Here is an 18,301-nt window from a genome sequence, read left to right as displayed (position 1 = left end):
AATGGTGTTTTGGGTTGCTCGATTTCTTTCTCTTTGTCCCTCTATGTCAGACTCGCTCTCAACTGCTGAGCTCAAATTCGAAATAGAGGCAGCCCCTGCCACGGACTGCCCTATATTGTTGGATTTCGCCCCCTGTTATTCTCCCATCTTCCGTTGCCTTTCTGAATGTGTCAAACTTGCGGGCAAATGTAAAGATCTGCCCGTTGGCATAATCATCTTTGTCCCGCTGGAATTTGTATACTTTTCTTTGTTTAATTTTGTCCTCCTCTTTTTTCAATCTACTAGCCCTTTCATCATAGAATTTCTGTTTCTGTTGCGAATAATTATGCGCCTGAATTTCATCATTCATGTGGTCGATTTGTACTTGAATATCTTGTCTGTCGCTCTCAGCATATTTTACTAATATGGCCACAAGTTTGCGTGATTATTAAGTAACATTGTGCCCATTCCACTAACATTCCTGGGTTTGGTGTTTCATAATTTGGGGCCATCATAATCCTTAAGCCCCTGGGAATTCTCCCCACATCCAAATATTTTTGTAGTGATTTTGCTTCCCACCATTTCGACATTTCTTGGCGCATCAACTTCTCCGATGCCCGAACTTTTTCTTTCAAGCTTCTCAATCACCCACTTGCTTCCTCTCTAGTGCTCCCATTGGTATCCACCCGCTCCGGAGCTGTTTCAGAAAACATTTCCTCCGCAGCGGATTCCCGATCCCTCAACACTGCAGCGGACATGTTGGGCGGCTGTTATGTGTTCACAATTATGTATGAGCTCTAATCCGGTCTTGCACAATGCTGCCGAAAATCAGATCCCAACTGCACACCTCCCCACCTGCCAAAACGCAGAGAAGTCCTTTACCTTCTTGGAGAATACGCCGCCACAGAGCAGCCACTTCACGTTGCTTCGCTCGTCCGAGCTACCGCCACGCTCTGCCTGAGCCGTTCTCCGTCCGGTACCGGTATCGCTGCAGCAAGGGGCCTTCGTGTATCCGTTTCCGGGCCAAATTACAATGCCTCTAGTTTCCCAGGTTCACCGAAGCCTCCAGTACCTCTAGAAGCTGATTTCTTTAGCTACGAAGCCGTGGCATGGGGAGGGGGTCCACTTATTCTGGAAGAAATGGACCCGGATAATATGTCAACTGCTCGCTTTTCCTCTTGCGTCGCCTTGCTGCCAACAAACGAGAGTGGACCCAGAGTGAGTGCAATTACTGTTTATTCACTGCTTCAACAGATCTCGCCATAACGCGTTTCAGCAGTCGCCTGCCTTGATCACATGACAGCATTTGGGATTCACATTGCTGAATTCAAACTGAACAGCAGTGGCAAAGTGCTCAAGTCTGTTGTAGCATTCCCATCAGATATGGGATATGTCCCTCGGGCATCACTATGTCCTTAAATTTTAAGGTTTCTAGTTTGTATATCCAATAATTGGAGAAAGTTCAGTTTCAATGAAAATTTAATTCGTAGTAGTATTTGTTGTAATTCACAAAAACAGACATGTACATTGAAGTTAGTTTGTAGTTAATCATATCCATAGACTTGTAATGATTCTTAATAATCCCAATGCATTTCGGCAGATGTACTGTCTTCATCCGGGAATGTTCTATGACAAAAAACCGACAGAAACAATACCTTGCATTATTCAAGTTTCCACCCTCAACCTTTGAAGACACACCTTCCATACAGTCAAATGTTAAGAGTCAGACGCACCGTCTCGAATCCGGAAAAGGCCAACCAACAACTGACTATCATGGACCAAAGATTTGAACAAAGTGGCTACCCTAATCAGGTACTTGAACAGGCCAGACAACGGTGTGAACCAGACAAGAACTTCTAAACGTTCAGCATAAAAAACCTGAAGATTCCATCACAGTGGTTTCAAAATATTCCACAATGAGTAACGCATACAAACGCATAATTAAAAAAAATTGGCAAATACTCAAAACAGATTCAATAATATCTTTGATACCTAACCCATTTTCGCACACACCAGGAGCAAAAATATAGGTGAACTTATCAAGTATTCAGGATCCTCTTATGTCAAAACACCATGTAAAGGAACCATACCGTGCTGGAACTGCAATCACTGCAACAGCATAATCAAAGGCACCTATATCAACCATCCCATGAAAGGGCATACAATTCAAATTCGAGCTACAGCTACCTGTGATACCACCCATGTGGTTTACATGCTCAAGTGCCCTTGTGGCATGATTTACGTGGGACAGACAGAAAGGAAAATAAAAATAAGACTCAATGAGCACAAATCAAATATCAGGACTCAGCAAACAAAATCCACTGTAGCTCAACACTTCAAAGAAGCTGGACATAATGTTAGCCAATTAAGATTCTGTGTTCTAGAAAACGTGGCTAAAACAGAAGGAAAAGACATTCACAACGTGTTATTACAACGTGAGAACTATTGGATCTCTTTATTATCCTCGATGAAACCGTATGGTCTCAATGACCGAATGGAATTTAATTGTTACCTGTAATCTCTTCACCTTTGATGTTTATTAATGTTATCTTGATTCTGAAGTATTAACATTTTTGCCTTGCAATCCTAGTAATGTTTACTTATTCACGGCACTCTATACGCCCCCACCGTTTTTTGTTCACCATCCAGTCAATAACATTGATTACGGCGTTTTTATTTTGTTTTTTAACCTTGTTTTGACAATCTATGACGCATGTTTTTCCCTTCAACTCCCCGGCAAGCTTAAACACACCCCATAACCCGACACATTCACGTCCGGTTCACGAACGCGACCGCCATGCAGCATCGACTTTGCACTATTCTGGTAAACCCATAGTTATATTCTATATAACTACAACCACGGTAACTTTGTTTATCCACTTTGTTCCGTTATCATGACTATCCATTCCTGGCAACCTTGATTGATAATAGCAGTTCATTACGAACTGCATGCACCGAGCACGCTGTATACCTTTTACGACACGGCCCCTCACGCTACACTCCCGAACCACTTGATAATAATTTGATAATATTTTGAAAGCATGCAACCGCATCGCAGTTTATCTTCACACGGGCACATTTTTGTTTAGTTTCCTTCACCAACCACACTTGCTCACCTATTACCTTTTTCACCTTAACTCTACAATAACGTGAATCTATGACGTACTGTGACTCCCCACTTATTAGTGACATTACAAAGAGTGCTATTTTCTTTTGTCATAGAACATCCCCGGATGAAGGCAGTACATCTGCCGAAATGCATTGGGATTATTAAGAATCATTACAAGTCTATGGATATGATTAACTATAAACTAACTTCAATGAATACATGTCTGTTTTTGTGAATTACAACAAATACTACTATGAATTAAATTTTCATTGAAACTGAACTTTCTCCAATTATTGGATATACAAACTAGAAACCTTAAAATTTAAGGACATAGTGATGCCCGAGGGACATATCCCATATCTCATGGGAATGCTACAATAGATTATTTCTACACTCGTGCTCAGAGAGTGATACCTAGGAGCATCCAACAACTTTTGAATCTTTCGTTTTAACAAGGTTGCGCACTTTGATATACCCTAGAAAGTGCTCAAGTCTAACATTACAATAAACAAATAAATTGAAAATTGACAACTTCGAACAATGAAGACAGAAAGAAAAAAAAGTAGAAAGGCACTGGAAGAATTCTGGGCTTCTTACTAACAAGGGTACACACTTGAAATAACAGTGAGGAAGTCCTATTTCAAGGCTAGAATGAAATGGTACTGTACGAAACTCTTTTGAATCTAGCATGTATGAAAATGTAATCTCTAGGCAGCAAAAATATTTGGCGAATTTCTCCAAAACACACCAATGTGAAGAATCTCCATTATGGTCAAACTCTGTTTCCTCGATAAATAAACACCATACTGAGATCAAATTCCTGGCTGAAACAAGTATAGATATATATATATATACATTTAAAAGCAGGGTAAACAGTAAGGGCATATTAAAAAAAACAAGTAATGTGATCTATATTCCATATCTACCATCACCTTTAAAGGAAAAACCATTATACATCGGCCAGAGGAGAAAAAAATTAAAAAGACTAGAAAAATGCAATAAATATTTTGGGAAGTGCCTTAGGTGGAAAGGGCAATTAAAGAAAAAAAGACAAGTAATGAAAACCAGAGAGAATCAGGAGGCAGAAAATAGGCAGCAAAGTGGTCAAGACAGTAACTGAAAAAAGAAAAAGTTAAAGGAAGATTTGTGAATGTGTTTGAGAGCCGAGAACAAAAAAAGTCACAACGGAAAGTGTGAATGGCAGGAGTCAATGAGTCTGCATATAAGCAATTCAGATGTAAATGGGTTTCACATCAAAAACAGAAAATTACCAGACAGGTATATGTACCTATGTCATTTCATTCATGATCGCGAATAAGTGAAACCTTCTTTCTGGGAACAGCTTTTCAAGAACCCAATTTTTATCTCAGAATAATATACAACTGCAAAGAGCTGTTGTCCTCCTCCTTTCCCTTAAGTGACAGTAGTTATAGCTCCTTTTATTCCTGTGCAATGAGTAAAGGGCTTTCTCTGTACCTCAAATGGACTCATCTGGGCTATTCCTCATCAGGTAACCAGCCAAAGGCCTCTTTCATGAGAATGCCAGGGGAAGGCCCAGTCAACAGATACAACCCCATTCTTAAAGCAAGCAAACCACACATACAATAAATATATGTAGCAGTGAAGTTCTAAACTAACGTATTATGACTTGGCCCCAAAGTCACCACACTCATCAGCATCTCCCTTTCTACTGAAGTGCTATAAAACAAGACTTCTACTCATGACAAAAGCTATAAAACAAGACTTCTACTCATGACAAAAACCCTGTTTATCGCAAACCTTTTTTCCATGAGTAACCAGATTTTACTCCTAGAAATTCATAAATAAATTACACCAAGCCTGAAAAAGCACAGTGGACCAGAAAACTGTTTTTCCAAGAGTGAGTATGTCTTCAATTCAAGCATGCAAATCTATGCAACATAGAAGTATGTTTTTGTTGTGCATAGAAATACACATTTATTGGGACCTACAAAATCATTAGAGCCACGGACAGAAATGTATGTGTACACACATTTTTAGTAGTTGTACTTGTATGAATTGTCCTCAGGTAGACAATCCTCAGGTTTAGTACTGGGAGAAAATGTTCAGATTTTGTGGATGTTTTCAAAATTGGCAATGGCCATTCATGACCCTCCATTGGAAATGTACATTGTGTTTACCCTTATCCTAAATGTAAGAGTAAAGAAAATCCAACCACCTGGCAGAATTTGTGAGAAGGTTTCTTCATAAACTGGATGATACTCAAACTCAGCTTCATCAATACAAAATTCTGTATTTTCTCCACTGGCAAATACTCCACGCAAATGGGAGCGTGGTGAAAGTCAAACTTGCAATACATGATATTTCGTCCACTTCAGTTAAGTCTATGAACTTATGAACTTCACCTTGGTTTCCCATCTAGCCTTACAGTCCGTGCAGGGCATGTTTATCTGCAGCCACCTATACTACAAACAGAAAATGTTACTTACCCTGTAACAGTCTTTTTATAGCATGTATAGCTGAAGATTCATATTTGCCCTCCATCCTTTCCAGAAGTGAACATTGATCCAAAGTACTTCCTGTAGATATCCCTTCACAAAGGAGACCATTTATTCTGTATTGTTTCACCCTGATGCACTAATATTACACAGCTCGCGGGGGGAAACAATCTGAGGTGCAGTCTTTGTCCTGGTGCATTGTGAGCTAGAGGAGGAGTCACACAAAATTACTGTAACTGAAAAGTTGTTTGAACAAAAACAGGTTGCAAACATCTGCCCCAACACTAGATGGCAGGGCTTGCAGAGAATGTGTATTTACAGCCACACATACCACGAACATTTACCTTCTATAAACACTAAATATAGCTTTGCAGTTGTAATCATGAAATGTGTGCATCTAACTTGACATACTTTGCATATCATGCTCGGTCTCTAACTGCTTTCTAACTGAATTCTTCTGACACATGGTGAGTATCTCCAACCTTTTATTTTTTCCCTGTAAGTGTTGACTTTTCTCAAATGGATTACTGCATAGCGCTCCACTGCCTTATGTCTAAGTCCATGCTTTCAAAATAAATGTAACAACTGCCTTCTGGTAATTGCCATTAGTCTCATTTTAGCATTTTTAGAACACATACCTCTGTAATGGCACATTTGGTAAACGTGAACGGGTCCTGCCCTGATCGTCTCCGCGGTGAGGCGATACTGATCGTGAACGATGATGAGTTGTTCTTTGCTGTTCTGGCACAGTTAATGTTGTGGATTTGTTTTCTCTAGCATTAGACCTTGTACCTGTCCAAGTAGAAAAACTGTTTTTAGCAACTGGAGTTTCATTTTAATCAAAACAGTCTCTTCACGTTATGTTAATCTACATTCCGTTTTTCTATGTGAACATTTTCATGCAGGCAAACTAATGTATGTATATACTTATGTTCACATAAATATATGCATGCAAATACATATGGATGCCGAAAGGTTATATATCTATATAGATACGCATATATCTAATATTGTAGATAAGACATATCAGCACACTAATAAATATATGCATGTCTATGCATGTATTTATAAACTTTCAAATGTTAAAAGAAACATTTTAGGAGTGTGATATATTTGTTTCTACTAATGAGCAATAGAAAAGTAAAAGCTTCTGAAAAATCTACAACTGACTGCACCAAGATATTAGGCCAATATCAGACATCTGTATTGTCACTTCTTGATAATACTGAATCTTGAAGCTTTTCTACTTGCTCATTTGTGAGAATTAATGTAAAATATCACTGGCAGGCATGCATGTCTTATTTATGCCAGCTTTACTCAAAAGGTCTACGAATAAGTTAAATAGACGTATTAGAACATTGTTTTGCAACAACAACAGTTTTAGGTTAGTGAAATAAACATCACCAATATGGCATAAATAAAAATGCATGTACATGTATACACACCTGTATGTATATATGTAAAATAAATCACATGCGTATATGTAAGTGTCCTGTTAGTGAAGAATACCTCACCTTTACATTACCACGTCCCTCCTAATATCAAAACAATTCACTGGCGGCTCTAATGTTTCAAAAAAACTTTGAATTTAATTTCCTGCTAATTCAAGCAATCAAGATTCGAAACAACGCTAAACGTGTACATTTTCAGAATCAGGGTCATACAAAACAGTTAACATGTGTCTTGCCTGAACCCCAAAAATTCTTCAAAATACACTGGGGAGAGCGAGGGAGAGTCTTAGGTAGAGGTAGGCATAGAAGGAGAGGGGTTTAGATGGAGAAATTGAATAGGCAGAGGTCATATAGAAAGAACGTTCACTTTCTCTGGGGTCTTCTTGGCAGGTGGGGGCCCTGTGCAACTACCCACTTTGCCCATGCCTTAAAGTTACTGTGGCTGCTCCTTTTGGTAGAAGCACCTATGCAACTTGTGTGCTGGAGTAAAAGGTGTGTTTATTCCAAACACAATGATTTCTAGGTGGGGAGTAAAGCTGTTTGCAGTTCCTACATGAGTATCTACAGATGCTAACTAGCCCTTGAGAAATGTTTAATATCGCTAGTTTTATACTTGCAGCAGTTAGAGCTAGGAGAAAAAGAAACTAAATCCTAATTTCACATTTTTCTGTATAAATTCTTCAATTTATATTATTATGTATTTTATATTTCATTGCTGAATTTTTAGAGCTGTATTTTATTAATGATGGATTTTGAGTGTCACGTGTTTTGTACGTGTTGGGTATTTTACCATGCTTTTATAATTTTGAATAATCAAATAAAGTGATTTTGACTGACTGACGGACTGATTAGTCAAGGTTCTGTGAGCTGCAGGTAGACATAATATCATGTGCAGTTCTTAACTCAACGGTGTAAGCCTCCGGTGTAAGCCTCCCGTAACTGGATAATGTCAAAGTTTCACAGAGTGGATGGGAATCAAAATGGAAAGAGTGAAATTAAATGAGTAGAAATTAGGAGGAATTCAAAAATGGGGTGGCAAAGCATAGCAACCAATAATGCGTTACGTAATTCTGGGATGTGGGAATGCAAATATATACTCTATGTTGTGTAGTCTAACATATACTAAGTCAACTAAATGTCTGTTTAAAGACTCTTACATTTAAAAACGTAGTCCACTGAAAGTGTTCTGTGGTAATTAATCGTCCGTGACAATCACAGAGGGATGTAAAGCAACAAGGTATCTGTAAAGTGTTAACAATGGGCTTCTTACTTAAGGATAAGGTTCAAGGTAACAGACAACTGAGTGAAGTGGCATTTTTATCACTAGTAGAGTGATGCCAGACCTACTGATATATCTGAATAAAATAGCCAAGTTGTGTGTTCTATAATAATAGCCGAAAGTCATTGTTGATCTTTGTGACGCAATAAACATTTGTAGCTCGTTAAGGCATATACACAGTCTATGTGAGTTGGATCATAATGGAAACAATGAGTCAATTGAAGGTCCTAAAACGGTCTTATTTTCTAGTATGCTTGGACGGTGACCGAACTGTTCCTTATAGTGTGGGTTGAGTGCCATGTTTCACATTCTGCCAATCACAACTGAAACACCCTAAGCCACTCTAACCGGTTTGTGGATACACCAAGAATACAAGAATCAAAAAGACAACTAGTATTATCACCAATACCCAGGAATGACCCATACGAACTCTTTCACACTTCTCCCTGCTCCTCATATTAAAACACTGCTTTCCCTGCTGGCCGAAAGCTAAAACCAGAGCACCATACAATGGCAGAGAGAGTACAGTTGGCATTCTTGACATATGGTTATGCGTACAATGCTTAACTATTTTCTTCTATGCCCACTGCCTAGGAAATGAAGCTTCATGTTACAAAATAGAAAAGAAAAAAAAGCTGAGGACGAAAGTTCCTTAAATGTAATAAGCAATTGAAAGCGAAGATGTACTATTTATTTACTTTAACATATTTACAACACACAAAAAAAGGGAAAAAGTGTGGTGAATGGCAGAGATAAGAAGCGTTAATAACATGTTATGCTATATTAATTTTTGCCTCTTATTGCTGGTTATCCCAGTCAGCCATTTTATTTTATGCATGCTAAGGTATTTACTGCAACAGTCTAAAGTATTTTGTTTATCCGGGCTTTTTTTAATTTAGACTATTATTTTAAAACGCATGTTTTCAGAATTACACATTTAATTAGCGTCTAAGCCACTATGAACGTAATATTGATGGGCACCGTTCCCGTTTCAGTCATACTCCAGCTGCAAACCACCTTTCTTTTTTAATATCTGAGCTTGCTCGCTGAAACTACCAAACTTAAAGATATTTAACTCTACCCATTCAGCACGTGTCGCTCAAAATCTGTGGAGATTACTTCGTTAGTTGCAGTGGCTACACCCACGATCTCTTCCAAATCACAGAATAACAAAATATGGAATGTGGCAAACACAGCAATAAAGGACGGAATAATATTATTAGCGATGTAACCAATGTTAAGGAGGCTAAAGGAAAATGAGAAAGAATTGCTAACAAGATTTCAGTGACAGAACACTGTATTAGACTGTATGTGGATCTACCTAGGGTTCAAACTTCTGCAGGAGCTATTTAAAATTCCAGTGTATTGATTTAGAGAACAGCTCTCCTCAGAAAATCTAAATGACGAAATGGACTTTTTTATATATGTTAAAGGCAATAAATATGTTCCAGAAATTTACAAATGCCCAGTAATTAACTAAACCCAGAGGTTGTCCTCTCGCAACTCATCTCTCCATGTCACTGCACGCCAACTTTATTGAAATGAAAAAATATGACTTAAGAAGTATCATCATTTTGGCTGGAGTTTGAGTGACATTAACTTTCTAGGAGTAATACATATGAATATATTACTTTGGGAAACCCTCTTTTTTAATGGTGTCTCCTGCTCTTTTCATTTTTATGGGCCTAGATTGTTGCTACTTTTCGTTTGAGAGCATACTAAACAACCATCAATGCTTTAACTTTTGCTCAAATGCATGGTATATAAAGTCAAAAATGCCAGTTGGTGTTGGTAAATACCAACTGGCATATTTGACTTTTAGGTAAACCAATGTCAAAAATATGTGAAATGTCAATCCCGAATGTGGGATGAAGTGCTGCTATTTGCCACCGACATTGTAGCATTTTACAAAACAGCAGCACGGTTGGTAAGCAGCTTTACAGTATTGCATGTCATACTTTGATGTTAACATGTCAGTTTGAAACCATTTTTGACTTGTTATAAGCCTTTCTCTAACATTAAGCATGTTACTTGTAGATAATGCCTTACAGCTGGCAATGATCAGGATCATAATACTCAGAAGTGAAACATGGACGTTGTGCTTGACACTCAAGTATCAGGAGTAACAGAAGCTAAAGTGCCTTACTGCATAGTAGACGGAAGGCAGCTTCCACTTGTAAGACTAGCTTTAGCCTTAACCCCTTCTGTGCGGGGCTGTTACACCCGCTGTGCTGGGGGGCGGAGGGGCGCGTACAGCGCCCCGGTGCTCATGACGAGGTCAGCTCGTCATGAGCTACGGCGCTCGGCCACACCCGTTCCCTTGGAACGTTCAGCACAGCAGGGGAATCAGCCCAGCGTGCGAGCGTTCCACGGAACGGTCGCAGTCATGACGAGCTCAGCTCATCATGAGCACCGGAGCGCCGTAGCTCATGACGAGCTGACCTCGTCATGAGCACCGAAGGGGTTAATTCGCATATCCATGTACATCAGTTACTGCTATAATTTTTGCAACACCTTACCACAAAGAGCAAGCCTACTTCAATGGCAAACTTATATTGGTAGTAAAATTGGTAGTGGCCCCTGGCTGTTTGTCAGCCTTGGCAGGTGTTCTTGTAGCACAAAATCAGCCACAGTGTGAGCAGCCCTTGATAACACTGCTGTGCTTAAGCTCTGACAGCAGAGACATTATGATGGCCTGCAAGCTGGGCCTAGTTAAGGGAAAGAACTTGTCTAACACATTGCTATGGTGACCCCAGGCCAGGCCGGCTAGTGCAGTCAATGACTTGATACATAGTATGTATCTACTGAAGGCCTGGGCCAGGAAGCTGAGCGAATGAGCACATAGAGAGCACAGCCTTGCCTGGCATTATTGAACATTGACTACTACACGTGCTGCAGCTAGCAGCATGTGTGTGTGTAAGTACAAGTGCGCACCTACTGAATCCTACCCTATTGGAGGACATGGTGCCTGATGTGATATGTGTACCACTGTATTCGGGACTGCCACCCAGGTCCCAAGTGTATCAATCTGGTACCGCAAAAGCGCTACCAATGATGACGCCCTGGCAAAAATTATTGGCCAGCCCCCTCATGGCAGTAAAAGCAGCGCTGACTAGGCATGGCCTCGGAGTAGAGTCGGACTCACACCTGCTGCATGGGTGCTGGGTGTCAAGGCTCTAGAGTGACTGACTAGAATCAACGGAAGCTCAGGACCAGGCCATGAGTGACTTGCTTCACTTAATTGTCACTCTCAGACTGAGTCGGACGGTCGGACCTTGGGCGTGTTGCAGGGCAGGTGAGGCCATGTGAGAGTGAGACTGACTCAGTCACCACATCGACTCGACTAGCGGCTCCACTCCTTGCCTCTCCTTTTGGTGGTGCCGGTTGTTGTGACTCCTGTAAGCTGCAGGCCCTGGGAAAACCTCTAATAGAAGCAACAAGTAAAGTAAGATAAGATTATCTGTTTCTGGAGTTGACACAAGATTTTCAAATGCCTTGCAAAACTTCAGAAATGATTGTTAAAGAGTAGACATTTCAGGCTTAACCCTTCTATCAGTCTAGCCATTGTTTAGGTATTGTGAATAGCATACTAATTACCATTTTTTATGTTGAACAATGCATCCGTGTAGCCACAGCAGTCCTGGTGGTCTGGCCAAGAAGACATTGTCTGTTTTGAACACTACCAAGGCTGAAATGGCCGTGCCGGGCATCGGGCAGGCATTTCCCCAGGAGTCTGGAAGGGTAGGGCAAGTTTTGTTACTGGTGGCTTGTTTTGTCACAGAGCAGCAGTTTTAAACGCCTGGTCAGGGAAATCGGAAGTTCGATCGTTGTATAAGTTGTAGGAAGTACCGGGTCAGGGAAATCGGAAGTTCGATCGTTGTATAAGTTGTAGGAAGTACCGGGTCAGACTGACCCGGTACTTCCTACAACTTATACAACGATCGAACTTCCGATTTCCCTGACCGGTCCCGATTCTGGTGACCCTGTCAATCCTTAAAAATTTACCCGTGATCTTGCTATGTCATTAATGGTTTTGAGGCTTGTAACGATTAGGCATTTATGAAATGTCCTGATGATGATCCTAGTAATCTAAATGTGGGATCGAAATGCCGTCGACCAATTTGTGTGCCATATACAGTGTTTATACCTTGTACTTTGTTTATGTAATGGTGCATCCCAGAATATCTGTTCACATTATGATTCAATGAACAATTTAAGCTTTTTGCCTAAAAAGCCCTTTCCTGCTCACTTTGAATGTACTAAAGTGTTTTTGTGTAATTGAGGTACAGGCTTGTGCCCCACATCGTGAGATTGTCGAAGGATATTCTCTTTATATTTTGTGTTATTTAGTAAATATACTTGCCGACCACTGTCCGGCTAGACAAGTCGCTTAAATACAGAATCTATTGTGTCTGTATTCATTTGTATGCTTTATTCTTTGTTGCATGGGACCACTGTTGTTTTCAAAGAATTGCTCCCTAAGGTCCTCTGCTGATTTACTTAGGGTCCCTTGTTGTTTATAAACACACAGCTTGCAAAGTGTGGGCATTTGCGGTTCTGACTTGTTGCAAACAGGTCCAGATCGGGGTGGCCCCACTCCCGAAAGCCTTGGTCCAACGTTGGTTGATGGATCTCCCATTCATGATTGGAAATTGAAGATGTGCTGAGGGAATCCGCTAGAACATTGGAGATCCCCGGATCATGGACAGCTGAAATGCTGATCTCTTGACCCAATGCCCAGTCCCAGATCTCCTGGGCTGGTTGAGAGAGCAGGGCCGACTTTGTACCGCCCTGTTTGTTTAAGTAATGCATACTTGTTGTATTGTCTGTCCAAATTAGTACCGAGGCCCCTTGGATGACTGTTCGAAAGGATTTCAAGGCCAAGAAAATGGCTTGCAGCTCCAGGAGATTTATATGCCACTTCCTTTGTTGCACATTTCACTTTCCGTTGACAGTCATTCCCTGAAGATGTGCTCCCCATCCCTTGAGAGAAGCATCCGTGGTGATGGTGAAATTTGGTACTTCCGCCAGGAATGCACATCCTTCAAATTCTTTATCTGAGTCCACCAGAGAAAGGCTTTTTGCATCCGAGGAGTTATGTGAATGATGTCGTCGAACGACCCCGAAACCTGCAACCATTGGAGGTGGAGTTCCTCTTGGAAAGGTCTCATTCTGAGACGACAGTTGGGTATCAGAGGGATGCAGGATGAAATCATTTTTTTGGGGAAATATATTTTTATTGCAGATATTCTTTTACACAGTTATGCCGGTGAACAGTAAAGGTCTCATTACACAGCCATTTAGCCCACTACCCGGAGGTCGGGCGGCGATGATAAAGAATGGGACGTACGCGTGTATGTCAAGTAAACACAATCATGTCCAGCTATCAGAGGATTCCTGCATCCGCTTTTCTTTTACACCCACCATCCCAACCTACAAACTTTAATTCTCAATTCCCCCCTCCCTCTCAGTCCCCTCCCCCCTTGCATGAATGGTGGTGTGGGCGCTTAAGGAGTCGCTTAACTTATCTCAGCGGTATTACCAATAGAGTAGCAAAACTACGTGCTATATATAGTAATCACATGGTTGTGAGACTCACTCCTCCTCTTCTGCTAAGAGTCGATCTTTCAAAGACTGGACCAGGGCCTCCCACGCTCGAGCTACCTCTTGTGCTTTATCATTGCCTGAGCGGGTAGCCTGCCGCAGCCGCACTGCACTCTCGCAGCTTGCCCAATTACAGAGTTCTCTCCTCCACCTCCGAGACGATGGACCCTCCGTCGCCTTCCAATGCCAGGTGATTTCCCGTTTACCCAACAAAAGCCCTAAATCAATAAATTTGCTAGTCACCTTGGTCTTGACCGTGTGCGGAAACCAGTGCAGCAAGCAGGTGGCCATGTCATAATTCAATTGTCTGTCTGTGACCTTGTTTAAAAGTTCCCCTACTTCCTCCCAGTAGTCTCCCATGCGCGGACACAGCCATAGCATGTGCTCTAGCTCAACATCCTCCTCCCGACACCTCGGGCACGCTGCGTTCTGGACATTAAAGTACCTCCTAATCTTCCCCTGTGTTAAATAAGCCCTATGCAACACAAAGCACTGAATTAGTTGGAAACGAGCGTTTCTGGTGCCCTTCCATGCCCGTTTAAGGATTTGTTCCCAAGTGGCATCCGGTATCTGCCGATCTATGCTTTCTTCCCATTTCGCCTTAAGAGCATCCAGGGGACGCAAGCCCTCTCGGAGCAGTCGGGACTGGAGGCACGTCACTGCCTTAACCGTACCCGCCGCCATCACAGTGTACTGGCAAGCAAGGGTCATCACCGTTTCCGCTTTCCCCGTTTTCCAGTGCTTTTGGACAGCAGTTGTGATCGCAGCATGAATCAGGAAGTCACCCTCTGGGAGTCCATACATTTCCTGTAGAACCGGGAAGGGCACCAGCTCCTGGTTCGCATATAGATCTCCAACCACCTGGACACCCATTTGTTCCCAATTCGCCAGTGGGGGTCCAATCATCACCATGTGGCAGCGCCGTCAGCATACCCAGTGGGATCTCCGGCGCATAAGGGTGAGGGGTCCCCGCCCTTCGCTGTGTCCTGTTCCAGCAGAGCCGGAGGGTCCGCTCCTCCCCCGTCAGGTCCCGCAGGTCGAGCTTTTGTTGCATAACTATATAGGCCTGTACATGACGCGGGATTTCACTTCCCCAGCTACTTTCCGGGCCCCGGTATTCCCGTGCTATATTTTGCGTTAAGATCTGCAATTGGGCCGCTAGGTAATAAAGTTCAAAATCAGGCACTGCCAGGCCACCTTCCGATCTAGGCCGCATCAACGTCGCCAGGGCTATTCGTCGTCTACCACTGCCCCAGATGAAGCCCACTATCAGCGATCGCAGGTCCTTAAAGATTTTCGGCGGGAGCCATATCGGTAGTGTACGAAAATAATATAAGAGCCTGGGGAGTGCCACCATCTTAAGCAATGCCACTCTGCCCATTACCGACAGAGGAAGCGTCGCCCAGAATTCCATACATTTCGTCAGAGCCCTAACACATCGGCCTACGTTACCCTCCAGCAGATCTCGTTCCGCGTGATAGATCCGGACCCCCAAATAGGTGATGCACGTCGGTTCCCACCTGATGTCCCCCAGCACAACAGGCGGGGGCATATTCCGTCGTTTCGGGAAGAGGCACGTCTTGGCCCAGTTCACCTGAAGACCGGAAACCCTCCCAAAGCTGGACAGCATGGCAGTCGCCCCCTGGAGATCCACAGCGGCCTCCCGGAGAAAGAGGAGCAGATCATCCGCATACAGAGCTATGTAATGTGGGCTACCCCGATGCATCAGTCCCCTATATAGCTGCCCCAACCTCGCCTGTGCCGCCAAAGGTTCTATCGCCAATGCAAACAACAGTGGTGATAACGAGCATTCCTGTCTTGTGCCTCTCATGATGGGATATTGGCCCGAGATCACCTCGCCCAGTTTCACCCTAGCCGCAGCTGAGGAGTACAACACCGTTGTCAACTTCACAAATCTATCACCCAGCCGAAATCGGTTCAGAACTCTGCAGAGGAAGGCCCATTCCAGACTATCGAACGCCTTCTCTATGTCCACAGAGAGCACTGCTGCGGAGCTCTCATCATTCTGAATTTCTGCCATAACTCTAAGAAAGCGGCGAATATTCGTAGCCGTGCATCTCGAGGGGATAAAGCCCGCCTGGTCCATATGAACCAGCGATATCATGTGCGGCAGTAACCGGGTTGCTAGTATTCGACTCTGGATTTTGTAATCCACTGACAGCATGGACAAAGGCCGATATGAGGTCACGACCCGCTATGAGCGTCCCGGTTTCAGAAGGGGGATTATCAAGGCCTCCCGCATCGAACTTGGTAGACGACCCTCCGATTCCGCCTCCTGGTATACCTCCAATAGGGCGGAAGCCAGTCTATCAAGGTATTGGGCGTAGAACTCGACAGGCAACCCATCAGGTCCCGGAGACTTGTTCCGAGCCATGTGCTTAATTGCCCCTCGAATTTCAGCCAATGTGATATCCTGTCCTAACAAGTCAGCGTCACCTTCCTCTAGCCACGGTAAAGGGGTCCCCTCCAGGTACTCCAGTATGTCCTTCTCTGCCTCCTCTCTCCTACTGCTATATAAATCTTCGTAATAAGTAGCAAAGCGAGACAGCATCATATCCTGCGAGTGGGTCAGAGTGCCATCACCCAATGCTATCTGCATAACTGGGCCACTCCGCTGCACCGGATCAGCCAACTTGGCCAACAATGTGCCAACCTTATGCCCCTCCGCATGAACCTTCGCCAGGTACCTTCTATGGTCGAAGCATCGCAGCCGTTCAGTCTCGGCTGCCACCTTCTCTTTGGCCTCCAGCAACTGCTCCTGCAGAGACGGCATCCCCGGCCTTCTCCGCTCCAGATCTCTCAGAGCCCTGTCCGCCTTTTCTACCTCATCCAGCACGGATTTCCTAGCCCCCGAATACTTAGTGATGCATAGCCCTCTGACAACCACCTTAAAAGCATCCCACTCCAATGCTCTAGTGCTTGCTGTACCCCAGTTCTCCCGGAAGTAGTCGTCAATACCCTCACCCACCTCCGTCCGAAACACCTGGTCTTCCAGAGTCTCAGGGCGCAAGCGCCACGTCGGGATTGCTGACCTCGCCCTCTGCCAACTTAGTGACAGCAATAGCGGGTTGTGGTCGGAGATTGTTCTAGCAAGGTACTCCGTGCTTGCCGCCATAGGAGCCACCGGAGGGGAACACAGGATAGCGTCAATGCGTACGTGTAGGTCATGCACAGACGAAAAGAACGAGTAATCCCTATCCCGGGGATGTTGAGCACGCCATACATCTATGAGTCCCCAATGCTCTTGCCATTCGGACCTAGCCTTAGCCAAACTCCTAACCGGAGTTGCCGCCAGAGGAGGATGCGACCTATCCATGTCTACGTCCGAGATAGCATTGAAGTCCCCTCCTATAATAGCTGGGCCTGCCAGAAGGGGCGCTAGTGCCCCCGACAAATTAGCTAGGAAACAAGTCTGTTCCGTATGTGGAGCATAGACACTGCACAACACGACGTCCCTGCCGTACAGTCTACCTTCCACAGCTACATATCGGCCCTCTTGATCTATCATCTGCTTGGTGACCTGAAAGGGGACCCCCGCCCGAACCCAGACGAGCACCCCCCTAGCGAACGCAGAATAAGCTGTACTGAAGACCTGGCCCCTCCATCTCCGCTGCAATGCCTGACCTTCTGCCTTGGTAAGATGTGTCTCCTGCAGTAAAGCTATTTGTACCCCCCTCCGCAATAAATAAGCATGCACTTTGTGTCGCCTAGTCATAGTATGTAAGCCTCTCACATTCCAAGTGATACATTTTAAATCACGCAATGTCCCCATCACTGTATCTCTGCCTCCTCGCCCCCATCACAATACCAGCGCCCACACCAAAATCAGACCCCATAAACTCAACACCCCAGTAAACCCCCTCAGCCCACCCCCCCAGGACAGGACCCAATAGTGGCCTATCAGTCCCCATCCAAACAGCTCAAAACACGAACACACTATGCTATCCTGTAGTAGTCACCACAGGTTGCCTTAAGGGCAATCGGAGTGGTGCTCAAGCCCGACAGGTGGAGGTCCCGCCATCACCCCCCACCCCTAACCCCATACCGCAGCATTGACAGCCATAAGGAGCAGAAAAGTTACCAGGGGTTTCATCCATTGTTAGTGCAGTCCACAGGCGGAGATCCGCTGGGAGAAATGGACAGTCTACAAGTCGTCCGCCGATCTAGGCGTCACCTCCGGCCCCACGGTACTGTCCACATCCGAGAGTTCAGCACCCGACTGTCTCTTGTCCTCATCAGTGTCCGATCCTCTGTTCGAGTCCCCCTTCTGAGATCCTGTAATAGCCGCCGTTGCTGCTCAGGCACCTTGCTTGTCAGCTGCCAGTTTCGCCATCAGTAGGGCCTGTTGAATCTTGTTCTTTTTCCGGAGACGTTGCGATTG

General features: G+C 43.8%; 1 protein-coding gene across 7 annotated transcripts in view; it reads right to left on the bottom strand.

Annotated features, from left to right (window-relative positions):
- The window catches only part of RIMS1 (regulating synaptic membrane exocytosis 1), a 2,308,950-nt gene that overhangs the window by 921,654 nt on the left and 1,368,995 nt on the right, over positions 1-18,301 (bottom strand). For all 7 annotated transcript variants that reach the window (XM_078648052.1, XM_078648043.1, XM_078648046.1 and 4 more), the window contains one exon: positions 6,204-6,357. In XM_078648052.1, coding sequence (XP_078504178.1) covers positions 6,204-6,357 — 154 coding nt within the window. The remainder of the gene's footprint in view (positions 1-6,203; positions 6,358-18,301) is intronic.

This window comes from Lissotriton helveticus, chromosome 6 (assembly GCF_964261635.1).
Source record: "Lissotriton helveticus chromosome 6, aLisHel1.1, whole genome shotgun sequence".
Classification (NCBI taxonomy): domain Eukaryota; kingdom Metazoa; phylum Chordata; class Amphibia; order Caudata; family Salamandridae; genus Lissotriton; species Lissotriton helveticus.
The sequence above is the reverse complement of the archived record's forward strand: the minus strand, read 5'-3'. Positions and strand labels throughout refer to the sequence as shown.